Source organism: Electrona antarctica (genome assembly GCF_951216825.1).
Source record: "Electrona antarctica genome assembly, chromosome: 1".
NCBI lineage: Eukaryota > Metazoa > Chordata > Actinopteri > Myctophiformes > Myctophidae > Electrona > Electrona antarctica.
The window spans coordinates 37,513,094-37,540,104 of record NC_136806.1 but is presented as its reverse complement, the minus strand read 5'-3'; the positions used below and the strand labels follow the sequence as shown (position 1 = coordinate 37,540,104).

At 42.8% G+C, this 27,011-nt stretch overlaps 1 protein-coding gene across 1 annotated transcript; it reads right to left on the bottom strand.

The window, feature by feature from the left end:
• Window positions 1-804: 804 nt before the first annotated feature.
• Window positions 805-27,011, bottom strand: nr3c1 (nuclear receptor subfamily 3, group C, member 1 (glucocorticoid receptor)). The gene is made up of 9 exons (XM_079510411.1): window positions 26,663-27,011; window positions 24,671-25,884; window positions 11,588-11,742; window positions 9,116-9,232; window positions 8,433-8,714; window positions 7,929-8,073; window positions 7,127-7,257; window positions 6,254-6,411; window positions 805-5,173 (listed from the first exon to the last, which is right to left on the bottom strand). Exons 2-9 carry the CDS (start codon window positions 25,873-25,875, stop codon window positions 5,021-5,023), a joined length of 2,346 nt encoding a protein of 781 aa, XP_079366537.1. The 5' UTR covers window positions 25,876-25,884; window positions 26,663-27,011; the 3' UTR covers window positions 805-5,020.

Below are 27,011 nucleotides of genomic sequence, written 5' to 3'. Positions count from 1 at the left end.
GATCAAACCTGAGGTACAAATGTGAAAATAATTCCTTCCCCAAGAAGGTTTGCACCTTGAACTTGAACTCAACTGAGATTTGAACTCAAATGCAAGTTTCCATATTAGCTTTTAAGTGTCCCACTACAGAGGTGGACAGAGTACTCGACCCCAGTACTAGTAAGAGTACAAATACAACCTGGTCAAATTTACTTGAAGTAAAAGTAGTAGTAAAACATGACATGCTTTTAAATCTACTTAAGTATTCAAGAGTAGATGCTTTTAAATAGTTACAAGTACATTTCTTATTTTTCACATCAACAATTTGCTGTACTTTTTCACAATTCAGTTATAGGACACAACTAGTGTGAGAGCAGAAGTGGGGACATATGTCTTGGAAATGTACTGGAGTAAGAATAATAAGTATAAAAAATTCAAATACTCAAGTACAGATCCTCAGAATATGTACTTAAGTACAGTACTCAAGTACATTTACTCAGTTACTGTCCACCTCTTGGTCCAGTTGTCAGAACTGATAACTCCCCTCATCTATCATTCAGAATGTGATACAAGGAACACAAAATGCCTGACAGAAAAGGCATTATAAACTCAAAATAGATAGTTTGAGAATTCACACCCAACTCCCTTCAGTCAGTAGATTTTGACTGAGTCAATGAAACAAGCACTGTGATGGAAAAGCTCATTTATTTAATGAACTTGCTGTGACCATTAAAAGCTTACCGTTTCCATTGTTCAGAATCAAGTTAATATCATGTCATACATCGCATACAGTTCCATGTTTTGAGAAGTACCACACAACAAAGACATAGTTCAACATTTAATCAATGGAGGAAAAGATCAACAGGAATTCACACTAGAGAAATAATACAGAGGATATAGAAAAACTATTATTTTGAGACAAATACACCACATTTTTTTTACAATGGATTATATGTACATAATTGAAACTTTAAGCAAAAACAAAGCTTTAAAGAAAGCATATACCAGTGAACGTGATCCGCCCTTAATTTCTCAAAAGTTAATGTCTGCATATATTTTATACAAAATAGATTTTCAAACAATATTTGGGTAGTGCAAATTTCTTTTCTTTTTTAGATTCAAGCTGGTTGATTACTTTCACAAACAGTTTGTGTGGAAAACTAAACAAAACAAAAAACGGACTATTTTACTATTCACAGTATTACACAATTTGACCAAAGCCGTCAAGATATAATACAAAATGTGTTACAAAACAAAGTGCTGTACACTTGTCCTCTAAGAGCTAGAGTTATGTTGAAATATGCTGAAAGTTTGACTGTTATTTGCTTTGGTCACCTTGTATTCAAACTTCAAATAGGCTTTCCATTGTGTGCAGTCTGCCTGAATAGTTTACTGACACAAGCATACATCTTTTCCTGAAAATCTGGCCTGCAGAGATAAAGGATAAGTGTTAAAACTCCTGTGTGTGAATAGCTTATATTTTAAAGTAAGAACAATACATCAAAGGAAGCAGTTAAATGTCTTTTCATGCAATAATGAAATAGTATGTTTATCTGGCATTTCCTTTGCATATTCGGTTGTCCTCGTAAAACGTCTACAACAGGAAGGTGACCGTAGCCTATACGTTTGAGGAGAGAGGCAAGTGTGTTTTTTGTATATCTGTTAAAAAAAGAGGTTCTGAACAGCAGCAGCAGCAGAGTTGTGAAGACGCACTGGATGTGAAAGTAACCGTTCTGCAGTTTAAAAAGGAAGGTTTTCACAACTATCTATTGAATCACCCAAAAGGAAAACACAATCATTCATTTTGGGACATGGGGAGGAGTTGAACGGCTGGGAGGATGACACTTGTGATGACATAAGCCTGATTTATTCTTCGTCGCACGACGGTGTCGCGCCGAAAATAGCCCATCCATAAGCTCACAACGTGTCACATTTGCAACGTGTTGTGAGCTTGTAGAATGGCTATTTTCAGTGTATGATGGAGCATAAATTAGGCAATCGGCATGGCAGCACATACACACCCGGAAAACTTACCTGATCAGTCTTAAAACAACATAAAACACACAAGCACACCATGTGGGGAGTCCAAACTAAAAACATCGTTTTTGTTTTGTTTTACAGTCTACCAGTGAACATGGTGACCACAAACACTTCATCAAACTTCAACCAATGGTGACCTGAGCACGGGAGTTATTAAGTAATGAGTATCACCCCAGTAGCTTCACATTAGAGTACTGTATCTATGGTTGTGTGTGAGAATGACATTTACTGTACTGCTCGATTTCTGTTCCAATAGGTTATCTATGAACAGAAAATGCAGTTTCCAAATGACTCTTAATAATCATAACAATATCTCAAATGTATATAGCACTTTTCAGAGTACCCAAAGACTCTTGATATCCAATCATCTAAAATATGGACAGCGTGCCACCTTTGGCGCTGTTAAGAAAAAGAGCAATATGCGTTTTTTCTTTAGAGGAGTAGAACAATTTCGGCTTTAAGATTCAGATTCATTAGTGAATTTTGTGCTTTCAAACACAAAAACATAACGGGTATTAAAGACAGCCATGACAAACTAAGCAGACAAACCCAAATGGCGCTAAAATGACAAAAAAATAAAATAAATGACAATAAACATATTTCAAACTCCCATTTACTTTCACAACACAATGAGTTACTGGTAGACCTATGTTATGCTATGTAATTATACAATTAACGAGTGAATCTCTTGCAGTAGAACATAAAGCTGAAATAAATTGATCTTTGTTGTGATAATTTTGTTTATGTAGTGAGTGTTAAATAAATTCTATTTAAAAACAAGTTTACTTTCACAAGCTTTACTGTTGGGATACATGTTTCTCCTCTGATACAGTATAAACACTGACTTATAATCAAAATGATTTAAAACAGGCAGAAAAACAAGAGTTTGGCACTGAAATTGTTCCCAGAGAATGTAGGATGGAATCTGCCTATGAGCTGAGCGTGCAAGGTGGAGTCACATACTAGACAGAGTGCTTTCAAACATTGGGGTTTGTCTATGCATTAACACACACACGCACACACACACGCTGCAAATATATGCGATTATGCGGCTTGCAGCGTGTGCGCACACACATCAAACACACAATAAGAAGCGCTTAACATTATCACAAGGTGCCTAAAAGGTCTCTAAAAAGAGGTGCAGGGGGCCTGGATGGTAGATCTGAGGTTCTCAACAACCGTGTGAGGTTTTACCAGATTACATGCCTGCCACTGGTGGTCCTTAATCACTTAAACCCTATATACTTAGTTAACCAGACTACACTAAATATCTTCTGTGAAAAAGCCGTTCTACAAGCTCACAACGCTTTGCGTTGTGAATGTATTAGATCGGCCATTTTTGCAAATTGTTTTACCCTCAAATAGGGACACTAGGGTTCAGTGTTTTATAAAACATGTTTATAAAGGACTCAAGTGGGGATCATGTTTGGCAAAATTGGGACTGCATGTGAGGTTTCTATTTGTCCATCATGACTTGTAGCTCCCTAAGAAAAACGAAATAAAAACTTGTAAATGATGTCCACTTTCCCATCATTCCGAGCCACGGTTGAACCACAGACACCAGCCAGCCTGGAACATGACATATGTACGATTCTAGTACATAAAAGACCAACATAGAACATGCCCTCTATAATCTGATTGGCCGACGCAGATTTCTCTTACATTCCAGTCACATCACATAATTGGGGGGGTGGGGGGGGGGTCTTGACAAACAGACAAACAATACACCATCATCCTTCCAAAGCCATATTCTTCTGTACAGAGATCAGTCCAGCCTCTCAGAAAGCCTTCTTTCACAGTCTTTTTAAAGCCTTTAAGTAAGGGGTGTTAAGTGCTCAAACGTGTGCCGAGGGAGGGAGTTCACGGCAGGAAGTTTTCCACTCCTATTCCTGTTTAAAGATCACTTCTTTTCTGTTGTGATATAAACGCAGAGGATGACAAAGCTGCCACAGTAGATTAAAGTAGTTTCAACAGGAAAAAGTGTAGACACTTGTTTCAGTGGAAAATTATCCTTTTTTGTCACCGAAGCATAAATCAGGCTTAAGATTGCCACGGAGGAGGGGGAAATATGAAACTGCATGTCTTTCAAAAATACAATCAGGTATGATGAGGGTAGACTGTGATGAATGGATGAAGGGACTCTCACACAGGTACAAACTGAACAGCTAAAAAGCAAAATTGAAGCGAAAAGGCACATCATCTCCGTTTCCCTTTTATAAACAGACGTGTAAACCTGGAAGAGTTTAGCTTGTGTGAATTGTACACATCCTCATAAAAACAAAACAAAAGTAATTATCCAACTAAATTCCATGTTATGTCCCAACAATATTGAAGCGATAACGTTAAGCTTTTGAAATGACTGTTTGGAAAACAGTCGCTTTCCTGTGACTGTTAAATCACACTGTTCCTGTTTGTGAATCCCTAAAAACTCGTCTACAAGCCTGTTTATTTAAAAGCACAAGTTCTACTTTGTCATCTTCTCATGTAAGGAGGACCTGGACAAACTGTATAAAGTGTGATATTTGAAAAATGTAGAAAATAGCCTGTACATAGATATCTGTCTCATCTACTGCGGATACTGTGTTGTTTTTCAAGGATAAGAAACCTGAGATGACATGAATGGTTAGCCTATTTCACTCCATGATTATCTCATATCATAATCTTACAAAACAAAATAACAATCCTACTTGTTATTATATACTGTATCTCAGACCGTTCGACAAAACTAAAATCTCTGCGTTCATTCTCCCGTAACTACATAAATGTCTCTCACTCTCTCTCGCCCGTGAACCACCACAAGTTGCATACTCGCTCCCGAAACATCCGTCGCTCCCTCTGTCTCTCTCCTTAGAGCATCTCCATCTCTCCAGGTTCTGTCCACTAACGGTTCCTTCTCTGTTCGTCCGTTCCTCTAGGGATCCTGGGTTGGGCGTGGTGGGCTTTTAAGGCATTGTATCTCAGAGAGGGAGGGGTAGGTGGGTAGGTGGTAGCGGACACACAGTCATCTCTGGTGGAAGAGAAGCGGCTTGACGCTCCCGGCTTTGAATTTTGGTAACTGGTTGCTGATGATCTCTGCCAACATCTCTGGGAACTCCACACTCAGGGATTTATTCACAAAGGTGTAGAAGCAGAAGTTGAGCAGGCCGCCGACCATCTAGAGACACAGCACCATCATCATCACTACTCAACCATGTATCAGAACTTTATAGGGGTTGCCTGTAAAAGCTGCTGAATGACTAAATGATTAAAAGGGTAATATTCATTCACCAGTGTATAAAGCATCTTATGAACGTTTATTCAGAAGTGAATTCAAAATCTATTTGTTTTAAAATGATTTCCCAGCCTCTCTTTCTGCCCATGGAGAAAACAAGCCGTTTTGGTGGGTTGCCAAGGAAATCATATTTAGACACTTTTGTTTTTACGTATACACAGCTCTGATTAGCTGCCAGACTGGGACAGCCAATAGAGCGTAGCAGTCCCACCCCCTTTCATGTCGACGCCAGGCCCAGGAAATAATTCCCAATGCATTTTTCCCATAGACATTTCAAAAAGTATTTATTTAAAGACCTTTGAAGCAAAGCCAACTCGAGTTGTGACAAATCATGACAACAAACAATGTTTTGGGCCGATCAAATTATTTGTAAGAAGAAAAACAAAACAAAAAGGTGTTGTATCCTGCCGATATTTTCATCAAATTATTTGATCGGCCCAAAACATTGTGTTTATTGTCATGAACTCGAGTTGGCTTTGTCCGCAGCGTAAACGTCTTTAAATAAATACTTTTTGAAAAGTCTATGAGGAAAATGAACAGGGAATTCTTTTGCAGGTCTCTCGGGGGGGCTGCGACGCTCTATTGCTATTTTAATTGGCAATTGGCTAGAAATAAACGAGGCATTTACTAGGCATCACAACATATTGTGGAAAGCCATGTAAAGATTCATGCACTTCTCACATTTAGGAACAGCGCATTTGACATCGAAGTGCTAGTTATTTAATATTTATTAAATATTTATGCCAAATCTATCAACAAGGAGTAACTGAGCCCATCCAAGGTATGGTATTCAAACAGATGGTTGAAGATGACTGGGTGGACCAGATGGAGAGAGGGATCTTCCCAGCCGTGCAATCACAACATGGAAGATCCGATGTTCCAAACGGCTTGTAAAAACAACACAAGTACATGAGTCCTCGTTGAAGAAGAGGGGGTATATTCGATAAGACAGTATTTCCATACCTCGTGCATGGAGTCCAGCAGCTTGGTGAGCTGGTAGAAGCGCTGCCAGTTCTGACTGGAGTTCTCCTCTCGCTTCACAATGGCTTTGCCCAGCTCTTTGATGTAGGACATCCTGATCTCATCAAACACTGCCTGGCTCTTCAGCCCATCCTTTGGCACTGCAATGAAAGAGACAAAGTCTGAGTTAGCATCCAAAGATCGCACTATGTGAAAGTGACTAAAAATCTAAATGCCTGGTTTGTACAGGGTTAGAGTTATTGGGTTTCGGTACAGGAATCAATAATGAGCACAGAGAGAGAGAGAAGTTAGAATGGGGTCAGAGCATTGAACTGGAATTGGACAGAACGGATGTTACACTGTCTGTCAAGCTAATTCAGCTAGAACATATACATGGGAATTGTGGAATAGCTACAGTAACAAAGCAATCGTGTCATGAACCATGTTATTGTTCAGTTCTGTGGTTAGTTTTAATAGCAGTAACATCAAGCAGCTCAGTTTACATAACTAACACATGCAAGTCTTACTCTATAATGACTTATGTAGCTTGACTTCACTATATTTAGATACAGAAAAGAATGGACAAGAAAAACCTGTATTAATCCCCAAAACTGTGAATTAAACTCTTTGACTTACTTAATTTTGCCATATTTAACTTAGAAGACAGTGAGTGTCTGCTTGCAAAAATAATTATCAACTCAGTTTATACAGAAGCTAGTCCGTAATGGCCACCCCTTGACCGTCCTGGAATGCTGACTTAAATAGTTCTTCTAGTTAACTGTGCTGGCAAGTTAAAGGAGGATGGATGTTTGTAGTGGAGGGTGAGGTACAGTAGAGGTCTAAGTAGAAGAAGAAGTGTGAGTTTGACAGACAGACCTGTGCTGAGCAGCAACAACACCTTCATACAAAGGTATTCGTCGTGGGAAACCTGCAGTCGGACAAACTCACTGGAGATCTTCAGCATCTGGTTACACTGGTCAGACATGTAGGGCAACTTCATGCGGTCTCTGGTACAAACATGGCACAAACCACAAAGTTATTCAAAGCACATATCTTATTTACAGAATGTACGGTAAGTATTCCCATATATTCTATTTTGGATTTAATTTATTTGGTAAATCTATATACAGTAGGGCTAGGCGCAATAACCGCAATACTGCGGTTGTGAAGGCATACCGTGGTATCGAGTTTATAACCACAATAAAAAATGTTGTATTTAAAATTTTAGCCCACGATTTTGTAACCCATTTTTCAATTGCCAATTGCCTAAAAGCTGTAATCCTGGGTGCTACTCTCCCTCTGCCAACCTGGGGAGAAATGGGTGTGCCCACTGTTCAAGAGTTGCACTATAGGTCAAAACAGACTCACACGGTCACTCACAGACACACAGGAGCTAAACAATCTCCGCCTTCTGGTCTGGCGGGGATAATAACATTTGCTACTTACAAACATTGCTGACTCTTTGTTAGACACAATGGAATAGGTATATGATATGATATTAGCCCCTATTTTTGGCTAATATTGCCCCCAGAATATGATTGCTGGGGTGCAAGCAGTTAGCAAAAGTGGTATTTTAAGTTTTAATAATAATAATAATATCATTAATATGCCATGCCAGTAACAGACCAACTGTACGCTACCCTACATCATGAGTTCTATAGAGGATTGCAAAACATACTCGTTGATGACGAGATCTGGAGCGAAGCAGAGCATGTTGCCGTTACACTGCTGGTACGACCTCCAGCCCAGGCCGAAGGACATGAGGAATAGCCAGGAACATTGCAGCAAAGTCATCTGGTCATCCAGGTGCAGGTTCCTAAAGCCTAATGCACAGCAACATACATACACTTTAAAAATGACAACAATAGCAACCATTCTATGTCATGTGTGTACTTCTATTCCGTTACCCGGTGTATTCTGGGGTTTTGGCTTGTCCCCTATATAGCAAAACGAGAACATGTTTGTCTCTAGTTTAGATGAAACTGGCAATTTGAACTTCTGTCACCAAAACCTCATACACACATACAGTCACAAGAGAGTGATAGAGAAGACGGTTTGTTGTTTTCATGCCAGTTCAAATGAATTATGAGCTTAACTTCCTCAGTGAATCAAACAAGACAGAATCCAACAACAAACCCATTCTTTTGAGCACAAAAATAGAATGAAATTTAACCCATTCTACCTGGAAGAGCCTTGGCCCATTTGACAGCGGAGATAACCTGCCGCCCTCCCAGCCGGTTGAGGGTTGTCATGAGACGGGTGGAGGTGTCGGGCAGGGTGCTGTCATAGCCGGCGTAGATGGTCTCCGGCTCGATGGCCTTGAGCAGCGACAGCATGGTGGGGATGAGCTGTGGCATGGACTTGGGGACCAGGGACCGAACCTCGGGAGGAGGGGGAGGGGTCAGCTCTATCTGGTTGCTCTGCTGGACACCCTTTAAGCGGTTCAGTTTTTTGGTTTTACGAGCTACAGTGAAGAGGAGAACAAACGGAGAACAATCAACCTTTACAGGGCGTCTGCTTTCATCAAGTAGTTACAATGTAAGACTGACCACTGCTCTAACCACTAAAGATCTAGCATCCATATTCTGGGGTAACATTCGCCGTACATAGCAGATCTACAAGCTCATAATGTGTCGCAAATTTGCAACGACGATGCATTGTGAGCTTGTAGATCGGCTATTTCCGGCAAAGAGATTTGGTGTAGAGGGGGAAAAGGCCCACCAAGTACAGCGCCAACTTAGGTCACTTTTATTAAGTATAGAGGGTTTAAGTGGTTAAGACTTGTCATTTGATATTATATTTATAATACAATATCTATCACACACACACACACACACACACACACACACACAGGCTGGTTCGTACCTTCTAGATTCATTCCCGCCATCAGACACTTGCGGAAGCGACAAGCCGGGCAGTTTTTCCGTCTGATCTTGTCTATGATGCAGTCATTCCTCCCAGCACACAGGTAATTATGTTGCCCTGAGGGACACAAGGGGGAGGACGGTTGGTCTGTTACTGACATGGCAAAAAGCAAAGGCTGCAAGGGAAATAGCACATTAGCTTTGGACTCCAACCAAGAGTGTACTTCAGAGTTATAATCACATCATAACTGGTGCGGAAACTGCAGAGATAAATGCAAGATGCACTTCTTCAAGATGGCATGGAGATTGGAGAAGTGGCCACAATGTGCAATTTGGGAATGTTTCCTCACAAAACGTGTACTGTCAATGTGAGGAGGAATGCCTGAACACAATATCAACTGCAGTATCTTTGCAGTGCTCTTTGAATCTATTATAGAAATGCGTGTGTGTTTAGAGTAGACAGTCATTAGCTAGGGTTTGTTTGAGTGCAATATTCCCAAACTGCAAATGGTGATCATTATGACAGGGTTACATGACAACTGTTCTACTGCATAACCCGCTATTTAATCCAATATTCTACACTGCCGAGATTGTTTTATTACCTTTAGAGCATACGCCGAAGTATTTGCAGCTTTCAACCACGAAAGGACCACTTTACTTTTTTTCTTTTTACCACTTTTGAACTTATCTTCATATAATTGGTCCTCACTAATGTTCATGATAAAATGGGGAAAAAAATCCTACTCAGTCTGTGTCTCATAGGAGGACATCAATGGCAGATTTATGGCAGATAACAATTTTAATTTTAAAAATACAATATTTTGATTTGTATTATTGTGAGAACGATGGCTTCCATTATCATTTTTTATATAGGCCTATATAATTCGGTCACACCTTTCCTAGGCTGAATTAGAGGCCAAATATCTCTCTCTCTCACACACACACACACACACACACACACACACACACACACACACACACACACACACACACACACACACACACACACACACACACACACACACACACACACACACACACACACACACACACACACACACACACACACACACACACACACACACACACACACACACACACACACACACACACACACACACACAGTATTTGGGTCCGCACCACCGGAGGGAAATAAAATAATAATCGGTGCGCGGCCGAGTGGCCTCTCCAACTCCATTTCCCAGGCTGAATTAGAGGCCCAGCACGTTCCTGGTATGGAACGACATGACCCTGCTCTTTTGCTTGGCATTTCCTCACTCCCCTATCCTCACTTGAACCGGAAGTTCAAGTTGGTTCGCCATTTTGACGGTTATGCCATGTCTGTTACTCCTGCCCCAAGGAGCAAGGATTAGGAGGCATCTCTGAGGAGTTATCAGCAAGGAAATTTGAGGGCATCCTTCCAGAAGACTTTCCACGCTTAAAGTTAAGACTCCACCCCTACAGCTGGCAATGATATAGTATATTTGTGAGTTGGTGTCGCGCGTGCCAATTTGAAACTGTAGCGCAGAGCAAATTAAACTGTGACATAATGGGCAGCTGTCTTGGGTAGTGTCTGGCAATAAGACTGCCTCTGAGGCACTGTATTAATACTGTATTAAAGGCAGAGGACAACTTTCACGTATGTGAAAATGTACCAACAAAACAAAAACAAAAAATCACACCCGTGTGAACTGAGTGGTGTAAGGTGTAAGCCTGTGTAAGCCTGTCTGACGTAATGAAATCATGTCTGACGTAATGAAATCACACCCGGGTGAACATAGCAACCATGCTCATTTCTTCTGCACTAACAAAGCCAGTTGTAGTGATGTAATGAAATCACACCCGGGTGAACAGGGTGAACATAGCAACCATGCTCATTTTTTCTGCACTAACAAAGCCAGTTGTAGGAGTGGTTTACACCACTCAAAAATGTGAGTCATTATCATCATTAAATTATTAAAAATCACACCCGTGTGAACTGAGTGGTGCAAGGTCTTATATAGCCTGATCAGCTGTGGTCTGACGTAATGTCAGTGACCATAGTAACCATGCTCATTCTTGTGGGCCCCACGTACAGGTACATACATAGGTACATAGATACAGACAAAGCTGGTTATTGGAGTGGTTTGAGTGACAAAGCTGGTTATTAGAGTGCACCACTCAAAAACTGTTCTTTCATTGCAATTTGCAATCATTGTTTTTTTTCTGTGACTGTTTAGACTCTAAACAGTCACAGAATCATAAATTGAGCAGTTGAGACGAATAACAGTCTAAGTCCACACTAATGATGTATAAATCATGGATATGGGGTCAGGATAGCTAGGCCTTTTCAGGGAGGGGTCAGAATAAATTATGGACTTAAGACCAAGTTATTCGTCTGAACTGCTCATAGTAACTGACGGGCCACTTCACCATAAACATTTTTCTTAATTTCCTCTGTCCTTGCATCAAGTGCAAGTGTCATATTCTGTACCTTCCACTGCTCTCTTGAAGAACACCTTGCAGCTTCCACAGGTGAGAACTCCATAGTGGCAGCCTGAGGCCTCGTCAGAGCACACCAGGCAGATTTTATGAGTGGTTCCGCTGGCCTTTCCCTGGGTTGTGGCTGGAGCAGTGCCCCCTTCTTGCCTGGAGGGGACAGAAAATGTCCAGTTACAATCAATAAACTCTGTAGAAGAATGTGCATTTCTCAGCTAATAGTTACCTTTTCCTTTGTTTTACCATTGTATATATTTTTTTTTTACTGTAGTTCTTGTTAAACCTATATTTATTTTGCTTTGCTTTAATGAAGTTATTTGTTATGGAATGCATATTTAAATGCCAGAAAAAGTGCTATAAGTCTGACATTATTATTAAGAAGTTGGAAGTTAAGTATTAACCCATTTTCCTCAAATTCTAGATTCAGTTGATTTCAAGCACTGATGTCATGAAACTGTGCAGATATTTAAATGCATTTTTGTTACATAAATATCTCTGCTTTGTACATGGTCTGTCCTTTTAGAGAAAGAACGCAATACCAAAAAATGGAAAATGAGGGTGCAACCTATCTTACAATCCAGTAAGCATGACTTATCTTTATGTCCACACAAAGGACATTGATGACTTATCTTTATGTCCACACAAAGGACATTGATGACTTATCTTTATGTCCACACAAAGGACATTGATGACTTATCTTTATGTCCACACAAAGGACATTGATGACTTATCTTTATGTCCACACAAAGGACATTGATGACTTATCTTTATGTCCACACAAAGGACATTGATGACTTATCTTTATGTCCACACAAAGGACATTGATGACTTATCTTTATGTCCACACAAAGGACATTGCATACAGGACATAAATAGTTTACATGTCGTGCAGCAAAGTTACCTCCACAAAATCAAGGCATAGATGTCCTCAGTCACCACGCACGCGTGCACACACACTGAAGTGTTGTCGTGTTCAGCAGTAACCACACATTTTGTTTCATATACTTTGTAAACAGTGTACTTTCAACTCCTACAGACAGAGTCTGATAAGATGCGTGTGATAGCAAGCAATGTCCAGTAGCGTAAAGAAGGATATGAAATTAGTATCTTATTTAATGAGTCTAATATATAGGCCTAATAATGTGTGCATTAACATCCTTTTATTTACACACTACAAGCAGCATACCTTGCTGAACCTGCTAGCAAAGAAACTTCCGCACAGAGTGCACTCGCCAACTCATTTGGCAGGCTTCAGTCTCAAAGTGCAACATTTTAAAGTTGTAAAAGTTTGGATAGCTTATAACTTTTACAGCAAATGTTGACATCAGTATTTTTAGATGTGGAGTGGTTTGGTACTGTATGGCCACATAATATATGACCAAACAATCTCTGGGATCTTGACTTGTAACCTATAGTTACTGTACAACAGAGCAAGAATGTTGACTCTGCATCTTTGCTCTCCTCAGGCTTGGAAGCTAAGACAATGCTTCGGGCAAACAAACAAACAAACACAAAAAAGGTCTAAAATAGTTACAGATTTTGATATAATTTTTACTACAAAAAGGGATGATAATTGTTTGGATTTTAACCACTTTATCCCATTTAATAATTTGGCCATTTGAAATACTGTGAAGCACTGTGAACTAGTAGATTGGCCATTTTCTTTAAATGATTTTTGAAAAAATTGAAATGCCTATGAGATGCCCTAATTAATTAGAGGCGCCAGGGTTAATGTGTTCAATTATTTAATTAATTTAACTGATGTGTGCTCTGCTGTCTCAGCCACTCAATTTGTTCCATTCTGGCTTCCTTCACCTACCTACTGTCTCCTACCTACCGAGAATATATTTAAACTGATAATCCAAGTGCAAAACTATAAATCTATGTAAGGAGCTGCAGAGAGACACAAATAGTTAAGCTCTTCTCCTGAAAATATCTTCTCGGTTTCCACAAGTCTAACTTTAGTTCACACACACACACATATTTACATGTGCCTGGTCCAGTTTACAAACAAGCTGCGCTGGAGCACCTCCCAACAGAGAATGCAGCCTCTGTTGTGTTCATTACCCCAATTTAGCATCAAGTCCAACATCTTAAGAAGAGGGCGAGTCCCAATGTGGCTTCCTTTAAAAGACTAAATGATCCTGCGGTCTGCTCATCATGATGCCAGCGGTTGTCATAAAGGAACTCAGACCCTTTGATTTGAGAGTAACTGCTCTCATTCAGCCAGCGTAATGGCTGGTTTGAATGAGTCCTTGCTCAAGACCACCACTAGAGGGCTCCTGGCTTTGCAGCATTCATTCTGCGCCAGAGGTCCCCACCCCCTTTCTGAGTCTGGCCACAGCAACAACACCCACACTCAGAGGATATGGAAGTCTGAGTGAGGCAACAAACACGTCTGTCCGTCCATCCGTCTGTGTGTCAGGACGTCTGCCACCACAGCAAAAACAAACAGCTACATTTGATAGCAGATATTTTTTTAAGTGACCATCAGACATGCACCTAGACCGTTATACATACTGGCCCTCAAGATGTTCACATGTACAAGATTTAGTTATTAGATATGAGAGAGAGCAGGCCAGGACCTGACAGTCAGTGGGTGTTATTGACCACATTGACCGGCTGCATTAGACTTCAAAGAACTGACTTCAGAAGCACTCAGCAGCATGATAAACACCCATCAAGTAGTCTGCCCTACGGACATGACAGGTCTGCTCTCAGTACTGCTGGATGAAAACGATACCGCAATGTGGTCAATAGCGATGCCTGGTCAAGTGCCCTTTTACCTCGGCAGAGATGTGGTCAACAGTATTGTTCTGTACTGGTTCATGAACTTTAATTTCCTGCATCTTCAAAGTGCTTTTGCATCTGCCTTTATTGGTGCGCCGGCCCTGAGCAGAGCCTCGAGGGCAGGGGTGGGTTCGATGTTCCCAGTATTCAACAAACAGGCAACGATCAAACCATCGCCCATCTGCTCTGCCAAGATGGTCCAGGGTTGTTTTTGTTCAGTTCATCATCTGACAAGAATGCAATGCAAGTCAAGACAGAGAAGACATTCACACCCAGCCTGTGGTCATTGATCCGTTTGGCCTCTCGCTATAAACATAAAAGAATACTGTTGTGCTACAACAGGTTGTATGTTCTAATTGCACACTACCTGTTCTTCTGAAGTTGTGACCTATGCGATACAGTGCCCCTGCCCCAAACTCTAGAAATGTAAAACATCCCATATCTTATGCACACGCATCATTGAACACAGAAGTACCATTCATTCCCAGACAGGATTCCACTTATCCCATTGCCGTCCACTTCACAGAACATGGACGTAAATGTAATGACATTAGAATTGATATAACTTCCAAAGTGAGGTGGGGATTAAACTGAGACACGTTCCGTCCACATTTTGGTACCGTCACCGCTGATGGACAGAGAACAGCAAACTTATCATGCTTGCTTTATTTAAACTATAATACCTTATGCTTTCTGACTAAATGTGATTTGTCTTTTGCATATGATCTATTTCCTACAGTTCAGACAGTTACAATTTATTTATTTTTTCCCCATTGTCTGAGTCCTGTGATCTTGTAATTTCCTTTCTCCACGTAGATGTTGACATGTCAGCATTGTGACACTGCTTGAGGAAGCTTGAAATGTACTGCATTTGAGTAGTTGCATTCCAAGCCACTTTTTGTGTAGTGTGCTTTTGGACATACTTTTTGTCTAGTGCTACCAGCAAATCAAAGATCATGTGCATTCAAGTGGCTTCCTAACCTCTTCTTCGCTCTATAAGGATTCTCTCCATTAGTGCATAAAATGCCACTGAATGACTACAACCTAGACCTGCATGGGCAGTGGGCACAGCACAAACAATCCCAGTTTTCATGGATCAGCAACATGGCTTTCCTCCTGCATTCTTATCAGCCCTTAAATGCCACAAAGAAGGGGACCAGTAGCGTAGCATACAGCTTCAGGTTAACTTTCATGTCGGATGCTGACAAATGGTATATTCACATACTGAATCCGGCGACAGCTATTCTCTTCACTGACATCTTGCGGGGCGCTGTAGTCACGCTAATGACTGATGCATCAGTTCTCTAGTCTTTGAATGAGGGGCATGCATCACTTTAATGTGCTGGTGTGAATTGAGGAGGGCTACAGATTGAGCAGTTACTGGTTGGACTATAAACGGAGAGATGCTGCCACTGTCCTCTTTACAAGTGTGTGCAATGCCCTGCAATTCCTTATGTCATCAATATTAAGCCCATATATGGAATGCCCATATATGGAGATCCCTGGAGTCATCAATATTGGCCAGCAACTCTACATCTGACCTCAAACCCTTAGATCTCCATATATGGAGCTGACCTGTTCTGATATTCCATATGTTGATCCTTCCCCATCGATGTCTCACTAGAGTTCTAATCAGGCCCGGCCCTAACTGGGAACTCATCAAACCCTGTACACTCAAGACACTTCCCCCGCTGCCACCCTTAGATCTCCATATATGGAGCTGACCTGTTCTGACATTCCATATGTTGATCTGACCACATCAAACCCTGTACACTCAAGACACGCTCCATATATGGCCAGTACAGACTTCATTCCATATGATGATCTGACCCCCCATGCCAAAGCGCCAGCGCCCGCCCAGCAGCGTGCCCCTTTAGGGGGAGGTTGCTTTGCACTCTCAGGCATCTTACTGGTGTATATAGATATATGTACATACACTTTATTATATATACACACACACACACAGTGTTACACACATATATAGTGTATATGTACACAAACTATAACACAGCTGTGCGGGTGCTATGATGCTACCAACATGCCATCTGTTTAATCACATGACTTCACTGGACAGTAGAAGGCATTTTCACAGGACACACACACACACACACACACACACACACACACACACACACACACACACACACACACACACACACACACACACACACACACACACACACACACACACACACACACACACACACACACACACACACACACACACACACACACACACACACACACACACACACACACACACACACACACACACACACACACACACACACACACACACACACACACACACACACACACACACACACACACACAGCAGGGTGATGTCACAGAGGGGAGTGGTTGCAGGCAGGCTGTTCCTCATTGGTCGGCTGAGATCAGGGCTAAAGGTATGAGCAGGACAGCTTTATGTGGAAAGACTTTAGAGCTACTAGGCTAAATCCAATTACTATGGTATTGAGCTTGTTATTCCACTTTACTCCAAACAACTAATTAGACCCAGAGTGACTGCTTGCTTTGCCCTAACACATGTCTGTGCGAACAGGAATGGCCTTATTTGTTGTACAAAGTAAAGAACTTATCCTCCAATGTATATCTAGAGACCCATTTGGTATTTAGAACTGTCCCAGCTTTACGCGGCCCGCCCTTGCTGTGATAAAGGTCAAAAGCTGTTTATCTGTTGTGGATTTCACAGAGGCACGCCAATCACGGGTGCATGACAAGGCGGGGAGACAGAATTTCCTCTTTTTGAAACCATATGGCGACTTTGAGTGCCAGGAAGCTGTCTGCCGGAAGCTCTCACATTCTCTCAGAGTTGGTCTGAGCACAGAGGTAGGGGCCGTTGTGCACAGGGGGCTGAAGCTACGGGCTGTGCACCGGGACTCGCAATACATGCTGCGCATGTGAACGCATGCTGCAGGCTGTGCATGGGGACTCATGCGGTGCACGGGGAACCGCGCTACAGGCTGTGAATGGGGATTGGGGACCACAGCCAACTTTCACTCGCCTCAAGCGAGAGAGAGAAGTGCAGTAACCCGGGGTGATCACATCAGCGCAGGTTTAAATAAGGTACTTAGCCTGTGTCTCACCACTGTTCTGCTTGACGAGTCCTAATCCATGGTTAGCCGTCAGGCTGGCAGATCAGAGCAACCTCCCATCTAACATCTTCATCTTTTCAGGTGACACGTGTGTGTGTGTGTGTGTGTGTGTGTGTGTGTGTGTCCGACTCCGCACGGCAACATTTGTCCCACTTAGAGCCTGCATCATCCTCATTAACCTACTTTTGCCCTGTCAACCACACTGACACAAACAGGAACACGATCCTCATTGCTTTGGGACGTGTGTGGGGCCTGTGTTAAGGACAAGGGCACACTCCTAAACAACCAAAAGCCTGGAGAGGGTCAGCAAGGCAGTGCTGGGTGGTCCTCGATGGTTGCGGGTGGTGCCGAGTGGTCTAGGGTGGTGCAGGGGTGGTGGTGTAAATGTGAAATAAACAGATGGGCCTAACAATTATCTCACCATTTCTCATCTATCTGGCTCACATAAGCCAACCTCATTACACACCACGACTTATCTTAAACTAACTCACACAAGTTCTCGCGCTTAAATTCTCTCTCTCTCTCTCTCTCTTAAATTCTCTCTCTCTCTGTCTCTCTCTCTTAAATTCTCTCTCTCTCTCTGTCTCTCTCTCTTAAATTCTCTCTTCTCTCTCCCGCCCTCAGATGGAACCACTCCTTCCCTGAGGGTAAGAGTCACCAAAATAGACAGAGGAACTGGTCCCTTCACTCTGAATCATACTCACACGACAAACAAAAGCATAAGGCTTTGTTTGGTCTGGCCGAAGCCTGCAAAGCTTACAGGAGATTCTGCCACTACCCTGCCTGCCTCCCCACAGCAACATGGACTAATTCTCATCTCATGACGTAGCTAATTAATTCTTTTTACGGACACCAGGCTGCCGTGTGGGTCTGTGGGATATTCGCGTGATGCAAGCCGTCACAAGAGAATTAACTGCAAATCTGCAATAACTACCACCGTGTATACTATTCTGTCAGCTCTTCTTGGGAGCAGCTTGCTACTAGTGGCACAGGGAGGAGGGTTTTCATGGTCACACTTTGATTATATTTGTGATACACTAGCGAGGAAGCCCTCACACTTAGTATCTTTAAACAGATCCGTCTCTATTCTTTCACTCCTCTATCCTGTCACTCCCATGAAGGCCCTAGAACCGCTCACTGCATGGCCATTTTACAGACTGATTTCTAGTTAAAAAACAGATGGGTTACTCTACATTGATGACAAGACATTGCAAATTTGCAGTGGGACACATTGTGAGCTTACAGATGAGATATGTATTTCCAATGTGCAACACAACTAACCCTAATCAAGTATAAAACGGGCATTATTCACAGGCACATTAGAGTTCTGTAGCCAGAAGCAGTCAGCCACCATTTGGCTTCACACATCAGAAAGGAATACTGAACCTAACCCTTGACTCCACACAAGAAAAAAAAAAGGTTTCCAAATAAGTTTCCATATTATGCACAGCAGGGACTGCATGGCTTACTGGGCTGTGAAAGTGAATTGGAGGCTACTAGGGTAGCTACTACTGTTGCTGGAATGCATACTGCTGTATGTGGGAGGAACTCCTTCAGAGAAAGTTTCAATCTGCTGACTCGACAGCAAACGCCTGTACAGCAGTGAAGCGATCAGGATGTTTATCAAACAGGATTTCTAGAACCACGTTAAAAGACAAGGCAACAATAACAAAAGAAGATGTGGTTAAAGGAGGAGGAAGAAATTTGTGCAGTAATGAGAGAAACGCAACTGGAATGGCAGGCATTTGATCCGGAGTGTTTACCCTGCGCCAGCTGTGGGACGCAAAAGGGAAAAGTAGGTCAGGAGAGTGGAGGAGCGCTACACAGCACAGCTCTGTGGTCTGCCTGCCTGCTAGCCACAGCGCTAATCACACACCCACACGCACTCACACATGCGCACATCACCTACACACTCATGCATACTTGTGTGTAGGTGTGGGACAATTTCTCACTCACGTATATACGCATTCATGCACACGCACGCACGCACGCACACACACAGCTGCATAAAAGGTGATTTATGTTAAATCATAGCTTCTGCTGACTGTCAAGGTATCTGCCCTTGTCTACAGGAAACTGAAGCACCAAACAGGACAATAGCAGTAAAAGGGAGAATACGAGAGAGAAAGAGAGGGGCAGAGGGCGTGTCACAGACCTTAAGACTGAATAGAGACCCTGTTCCAACGCTTGCTCTCAAAACACTATGTGAAGACGGAGGCCTGAGACTATTCCTGTGGCCTAATAAGATGTGAAAACAGTTGATGACTAAAACACACACACTGACCCAACTGTTGGGCAGACTCCAGTTCAGCTGTGCGGCTGTGCCCCACCTTCCCGGGTTAATGCTTGTCCCTGTGCTGAACCAGGCATGCCAGCGGGTCAGAGACACTTCCATGAATACTAATGATGTTGCATCTCTGTGCCTGAATAGATTGACATGCTCATAAGAGCCCAGGCCTCTGCACGCATGGGAACCTGGAACTTGGATTTATTGTGGTTTGATTAGGCTCAGGTTTTAAAGTTGGGAATAATTTGCTAAAATGTAATGTGAGGATATCAGCATCTGGTTACAAATCCTAGGCAACACAAGGGCCATTCAAGCACAGCTCAGAACAGTATTGGTGAATTCTCAAGATGTTTCCTCATCAGACATTGGTAACTACAACTGACATTAATCACCATGCTAACTTGTATACATAAATATGTATATGTTATTTATGTTTGCATGTGTCTAAGAGCCACGGGGCAGTGGTTGGAAATGATCCATATTTAAATTGCACAGCTACCAATGTTATTTATAAACAAAAACATGTCTTTTGACAGCGGTTTTAATATTTATAGTCTTCTTTGCTTTATGAACCTCAACCAACTGAGTCAGTGGCTACCCACAGCTTATGAATTACAACAAGAAGCACAGGGAAAGTGTCCATTTCATTTCCCCAATCACACACTGACGCAGCTGTTCCATCATACAGGCCAAGTGCTTTTAGGCTCCCGTCATATGCATATATATGGCCCACTGAGTTATAAACAAACAAATAGGTAGAAAAATGAAACGTAGCAATGTTGAATTTAATTTTTTAATTTTATTCTATAGTTGTTTATTCTATTGATAGATTAACTAACAGACTAGATTATAATTTAAGTTGTATTAGCTGTATTCTGGGGTTTCAAGTGGTTTGTTGGTAGTGGTAGCGTTTGTTATATGTGGGTCTGTCGACATATATATTTGGATTCATGGGAATATTACTCTAATATGTTAAATCAATCCTAGATAGGGCCTTTTGTCAATCATCATTATAATTGCATTCAATGACACTTGCCAAACTGAGACAGACGTAAGAAGAGTTACTGGTGTAACAAACTAATCTCTCTACGTTATGATTTATGATCCACATGGATCTAAAAGCACAGTACAGGAAACGAGGGCGGGAAAGCGGCAAGCCTGAGTGAAAACCAACGCCTTGCATTCATCTGAAAGCCTAAATGACACTTTGAAAACATGCACATATTGGTACTTCATTCTGGAACATACAGAACATGCCTTTGTGTACCGTGTTGGGTTTCATGAAAAGATTTGTTGATATAAATCACCAGCTTGGTGATTATATCAACAAATCTTTTCATGAAATCCTAATGCTGTGTTCCTTACTTCCACACATGATTTGGCAGCAATCCACTAACCTATGAGACATTGTGAATGACTGCATAGATCATATGGAGCAGAATGCCCCTTATTTCAGCAAGCAGCCATCTCTAATGTGATAAACAAGAGCGAGGCTGTTCTGAAGTCAACAGCAGCATATGTGCTAATTCTGCATAATGCTGTTTCCATACAACATGCGATCTAAATTCTGTGGCATGTCACCTACGCCTCATAGAGGAAATACCACAGGGGAGGGAAAAAAAACTTAATGTTACATAAGACAGACTGCTGGGTTAGTGGGTTATCATTTACACCATACCCATCCTGCAACATATTTCATGCAGCTAAGCTTACAGGTAAACCCTTACCCATTCACGTCAACTCAACATCAGATAGGTCACGATGCCATGAAAAGAAATGTGAACAAAACGTTGAGGGTGTGGGCTTCCAATTCAAACAACAAGAGAAAACAAAGCAGACCATTATAAGGCATTGTGAGAACTGGTCCTTGAGTAAGATCGTAAATGGTGATGTATAAACGCAAACTTGAGCAGAGAGGAGGTATGGAAGAAAAATAAACCTTGGCTGAGGAGGGAGAGAGGCACACTGGCATGTTATTCCACCTTTTCTATGACCAATAATGACAGCGGGGGTGCAGAGTACAGATCCCCAACGGGGAGGGGCAGGGGGAGACTGCAGGGAGACATTTCCCCAACACCAGTGGGGCTCACACAGGCCCACAGAGCTTCAACTTCAGCGGTGTCGCTGCATGCTAATTCAGAGATTCCTCTTTGGTGAGAGGAATCTCTCTCACCAAACCCCCTGAAATCCAGGGAGAGGAGATGCCATGCGCAACACCCCCCCGATCTCCCTGGCCTGTAAATGGAGGTAGACAGACAGACACCTCACAAAACTATGTCCAACTACCGGTCCACGCAGCACATGGAAACACAGCCAGGTCATATGACCTCTCACATGCACAAAACTCTGGGTGCTAGCACAAAGGCCGTGCTTAACAAAGTATGACCTCCTGTATACTCAGTCACAACGCATCGCAAAGCTGTTTTCACTACTTCTAATATAAGATCTGCTAATATGAGATTAGATTAGCAGAGATTTTAGAATAATTTCGCCTATAATGACATGCCCAAAATAGGTACGCATGGGTGAAAGTGGCAATACTTGAAATAAAGATGTGGCATATCTTGTCACGGCCGCATCTGTTCCCAATCATCGCCATTAAGGCTGCTTACAGGAATCCATGACGTCTCATGACAGAAGGCGTTGTCCATTCAATAATATTATTCTGCCAACTGCCAATGTCAACTCAGGTCAAAAAAATCATTTGGACAGAATGATTTTTCATAAAGAAAAACAAAACCATAAGCTGGGGTGTACTCCTGGTTGGAATGAGACTCTTCTGCATGTCATGTTTTTTCACCTCCCTTGAAGCTCTGAATCAGACAGGTGTGATGAACACGCGTCGACGGCGATTAACCCCGAGAGGAACCTGAGAGCTGCTTCATTCTTAAGACGTGTCAGTGTCAGCTACTGGGCCTCGGGCCCCATGGCCAACTTTACAGGCAAGCCTGTAAAAATCTACACGGGCAGCAAACAAATAAGTGGACAAAAGATACATTGTGGGGTCTCACGCAACACCAGTAACACGATGGAACAATTTCTGCACTCACTGTAAATGGCTACAAGCCTAAATGAAGTCAGAAGGCAGCTCTCTACAGGAGTAACAACGTGGACAACTTTTTCCTCCTTTATGTTATTCCATATTGAAAGAACTTCCTCTTACAGAACAATTGGCTGTAGCATTCCATAGATGATACATACTGTACAATCCCATTCATACCATTTGTTGAATGAACCCACTGACCTGCTCTGAGTCTTTGGGAGGGAAGGGGGTGGGTTCTTGGATCGCCCAGATACTGCACACACCGTGGATTTATTTTTGGCACTGTGCAGCTGGAGGATTTAATGAATATACCTAAAATGACTTAACCAAGCGAGTGGATCATTCTGTAACTGTACATCTGTCATCTGTTGAGATTAGCTGGAGCTACTCAGCAGCACAGCAGGACAACAAACTTAAGTAGTTAAAAAAAAAAGCAAATGCTGGGTGGTTCTTAAAATGAACAATGACAAATGTTACGGTCACGGTGGTAGGGGGTCAGCCTGCTAAAGAAGCAGTGAAACTGACGCAGGCTTGTTTTGCAGTTGAATGTTTGAGACTTCAGGGAAGTGGAATTCCCCTGGCGTTTAGCAGCGGTGCCTGTTTTCACCACAACACAATTCTGAGCCCATTATTGCAACGGTGTGTCGGCGTCATCACTGAACATTAAATGCTGTGAGATCCAAACATTTCTCCAGCCTGCCATGAGACAGCACTTGTTGCCCCTTTCAGTGTACTATTACTAAGGCAAAAGCACTGTTGGTAAGATAAGGAATGACAGCAGAAACACCTGGAATTTAAACATTTCTCTCTAGTCTCTACACATACACTACACACAAAGAAAGTGAACTGATGCATGCTGATGCATGCTGATGCAAGCCTCAATGATGCAATAAACAAAACGTTAAGTTACATTAAAATAGCAAATCTTTACAAAACAAATTACCGGTACCTAATTTTAGAAATTAAGTTCAGTTTGATGGGGCATAGGCAATAGTTATATTAAATAGGACTGCAACAGTTACTCAAACTAATTGATTTAATGTTTAAATCAATTTGTTTGATTACATTTTAACACATTATAAAAAATACAACAATCCAAAAATACTGTTGCTCAAAACGTATCATGGTGCATTTTAGCTTATACACCGGCTAGTTTCAAGTATAGAAGAGGGATTAAGTGGTTCCTCCATCCCACTACCAGAATCAGAGGCAACGTCGCTGTGTGCGTCAGCTCCAAATTTGCCACAGACTCATCACTTCTCGTCTAGGATTCTAGGCTTATTATCCCACCATCAATGTCTTCACATATTATAGTGAACACCCTGAACGCCCAGGGTTATTTAATCCATTAAATCATAGCGCCCAGCGATTTATAGCAGCGGAGCACATTTAGCGACGGATCGGATGCTATCCCGGATGTGGCTGAAGTAGCACTTATTTTTTGGGCCGTGCAAGCATTCTAGTCAGAATAATCAAGTTTGTCGTTTATAAAAAAATATGTTTTTTTTTATAGATAAAAGGATATGCAATAAGATGAAAGTGCGGTCTAGCCAATACCAACTCAGGACTCCTGAATCACTGCCCTCTACAAAAAAAAATCACTTTTCGATTATTCGATTAATTGAAAAAATAAATCGATAGAACAACTGCAACGAAAAAAACTGATAGTTGCTGCCCTAATATTAAATACAGTAACATAACATTCAAAATGCACCTATGAAATCATACTCATTCCAAGAGTAATGTGTAATTCTGTCTGTGTGTACAGGAGTTCATTCCACTCATGGATCTAAACATAACTCTGACACAGGCCTCCAACAGACCACAGCACACATTCCTTACCTGGAGTAGCTGGCAGTGGAGAAAGTCTCGTTGGCCCTCTGCATTCCCGCCGCGTCTCCGGCCCCCTGGGCCCGGTTCCAGGAATCGCCGATGGTCGTCAGCTGCTGGTACACGCTGAACACAGACTTCTGCTCTTTCTGCTGCGGAGAGCCGCCGCTGCCGCCACCACTACCAGAGGTCACGCTGGTGCTGCCGGAAGAGTTGACCCCGAAGCGGTAGCTCTGGCCACCCGAAGTGCTGACCCCACATATGGAGATGGTTGCGGCGGGGCTCGTGGGGATGTCTGACGAGGATGGCGTGCCGCTCACCTGGCAGTAGCTCCGCCCCGCTGATGACTTCTCCTGCTTGATGACGCCAGGGGTGCAGAGCTGAATGAAGCCGGCATCTTTCTCTTTTTTGACCACCACGGTCAGGGAGGTGCTGGTGGTCGTAGGTGCTGCTACGGGGGTGGTAGGGGTAGGGGTGTTGGATGCACTAGAGCTGGATTCTTCCTGCGTGCTGAGGCTGCTGCCGCCATTGAGAGTAGTGGCGCCGGCGTTGGCGGTCCCACCCAGAGATGACTTGCCGTCCTTCTCCGAGGTAACGTCCCCAAGCAGAGAATCGTCTGCCAGTGTGGACAGGAAGGCGTCGTCCCCGACATAGAAGTCTGAGGGTGAGCCGGTGAGCTCGAAGTCCTGGAGCAGGTCCAGGGTGTTGTCGTTGAACAACTTCTGGTTCATGTCCATGTCTCTCCCGATGTGCCCGAAGGCAACGTGATCCAGGTCCATAGGGTCCTGGTCTCCCTTATCAATGGAAAAGTCCTCCGTCTTCATGGGGAAAAGGTTGGGGTCTGAGCCCCCTATGAGAGAGTCCATGGAGGGGGAGTGGGTCAGGTCTGCGATGCTGCTCTCCAGGCGGGAGAAGCAATGGGTCTGAGTCTGGAGCCTCTGGTCCTTGGTGTTCCCTTTGGGCTCTGGATCCTCCAGGAAGAGGCCTATAGAGGCTGAGGTGAGCTCCTCTGGAAGAGAGATGTCGCTGAGGCTGCTGGGGACGTCGCCGGGCTGCATCAACGGGCTGGACGGTAGGATGACAGAGGAGGCGATGGACATGGCACTGTGGGGGGCGATCTTCAACGGGGCTCCCTCCTCTGGACTTTCGGTGTAGACCAGTTTACTTAAATGATCATCTCTGGTGTATCTGATCTTCTTCACTCCACCTTGATCCATCTTTCGATCCTTTGGAGAGTCAGACAGGCGGACATATTAGAGGCACAGGGACAAATTCACTCCAACAACCTATCAAATCAGGAGTGCACTAGCAAGAGGGACATCACACCAGTGTATGGAAGTTGAATGAAAATGATAGCAGCCCTCGTCACTCAAATTACAAGATATGAATTATCTTATATTATATTTGTTTTTTTCAAGTCCCATTTATGTGACCGTCTGCAACAACTGTATATTTCTAACACTAATATCACGTTGACTTGTGCATTGTAGGAAGAAGTCCCACCAGTTACTTGATAGATTACTTTTGTGTTCACGTTACACGGGGAGAAGTTGCAGTTGCCACGCGCGCCACGGCGGTCCCCCCTTCTCTGCGGGCAAGCGCGCGCCCTCGAGAGTTAAACCTTTCAGCTAATAAACTGCTCATACACACGTCATAAAGTTAACGCTACAATGTCACCGAATGCGATGAATTTGTAGGGGGAAAAAACATAAATTCTAAAACCCAATATAGTAAACACAAAACACCACAGTTGGTATTTATTTAGCTCACTGTGCATGGAAGTTAAGTCCGAGAAGCTAGGCTAACGTTAGCTCAGTGCTGCTGGCCATTAGCCTGACATTCGCCCCTCTAAAATGTCGTTAGCCACCTAGCTAGCTAGCTTAGCCACCTAGCTAACATAAACCTCCCGTTAATCCCCTCTGTTTGCAAACATACCCTGCGGCAATAATATCACCACTCAACGACAAACAACAACACGCAACGAAACAACGGGTGCATATTTACCCTTTAAACGTTTGATAGCTGGTGCGTTTCCATAGGTCATCTGACAGCATTGTTTTGGTTGCTGCAAGTTGCTATGAGATCAACAGACACCAAGCTGGATGTTTACCTCCACCAGCTAACCGTAGCCACCGAGCTACATGCTAACGCCAACTAATGTGGATAATAATCGCGCATGGGCTTTCTTCTCTCTGCGTGTGGACTTCGATGAAGCGCTGGGACGGTTCGCGGAGGAACGCGTGAAACGGGGGGGCCAGCGACGGAGGAGTCAGCACCTTAAGCCATGGAGAAAGTAGGCGCTAACCTCCTGAAAAACATACAAAATGGAGAACCGACAAGAACCTGTTTACAA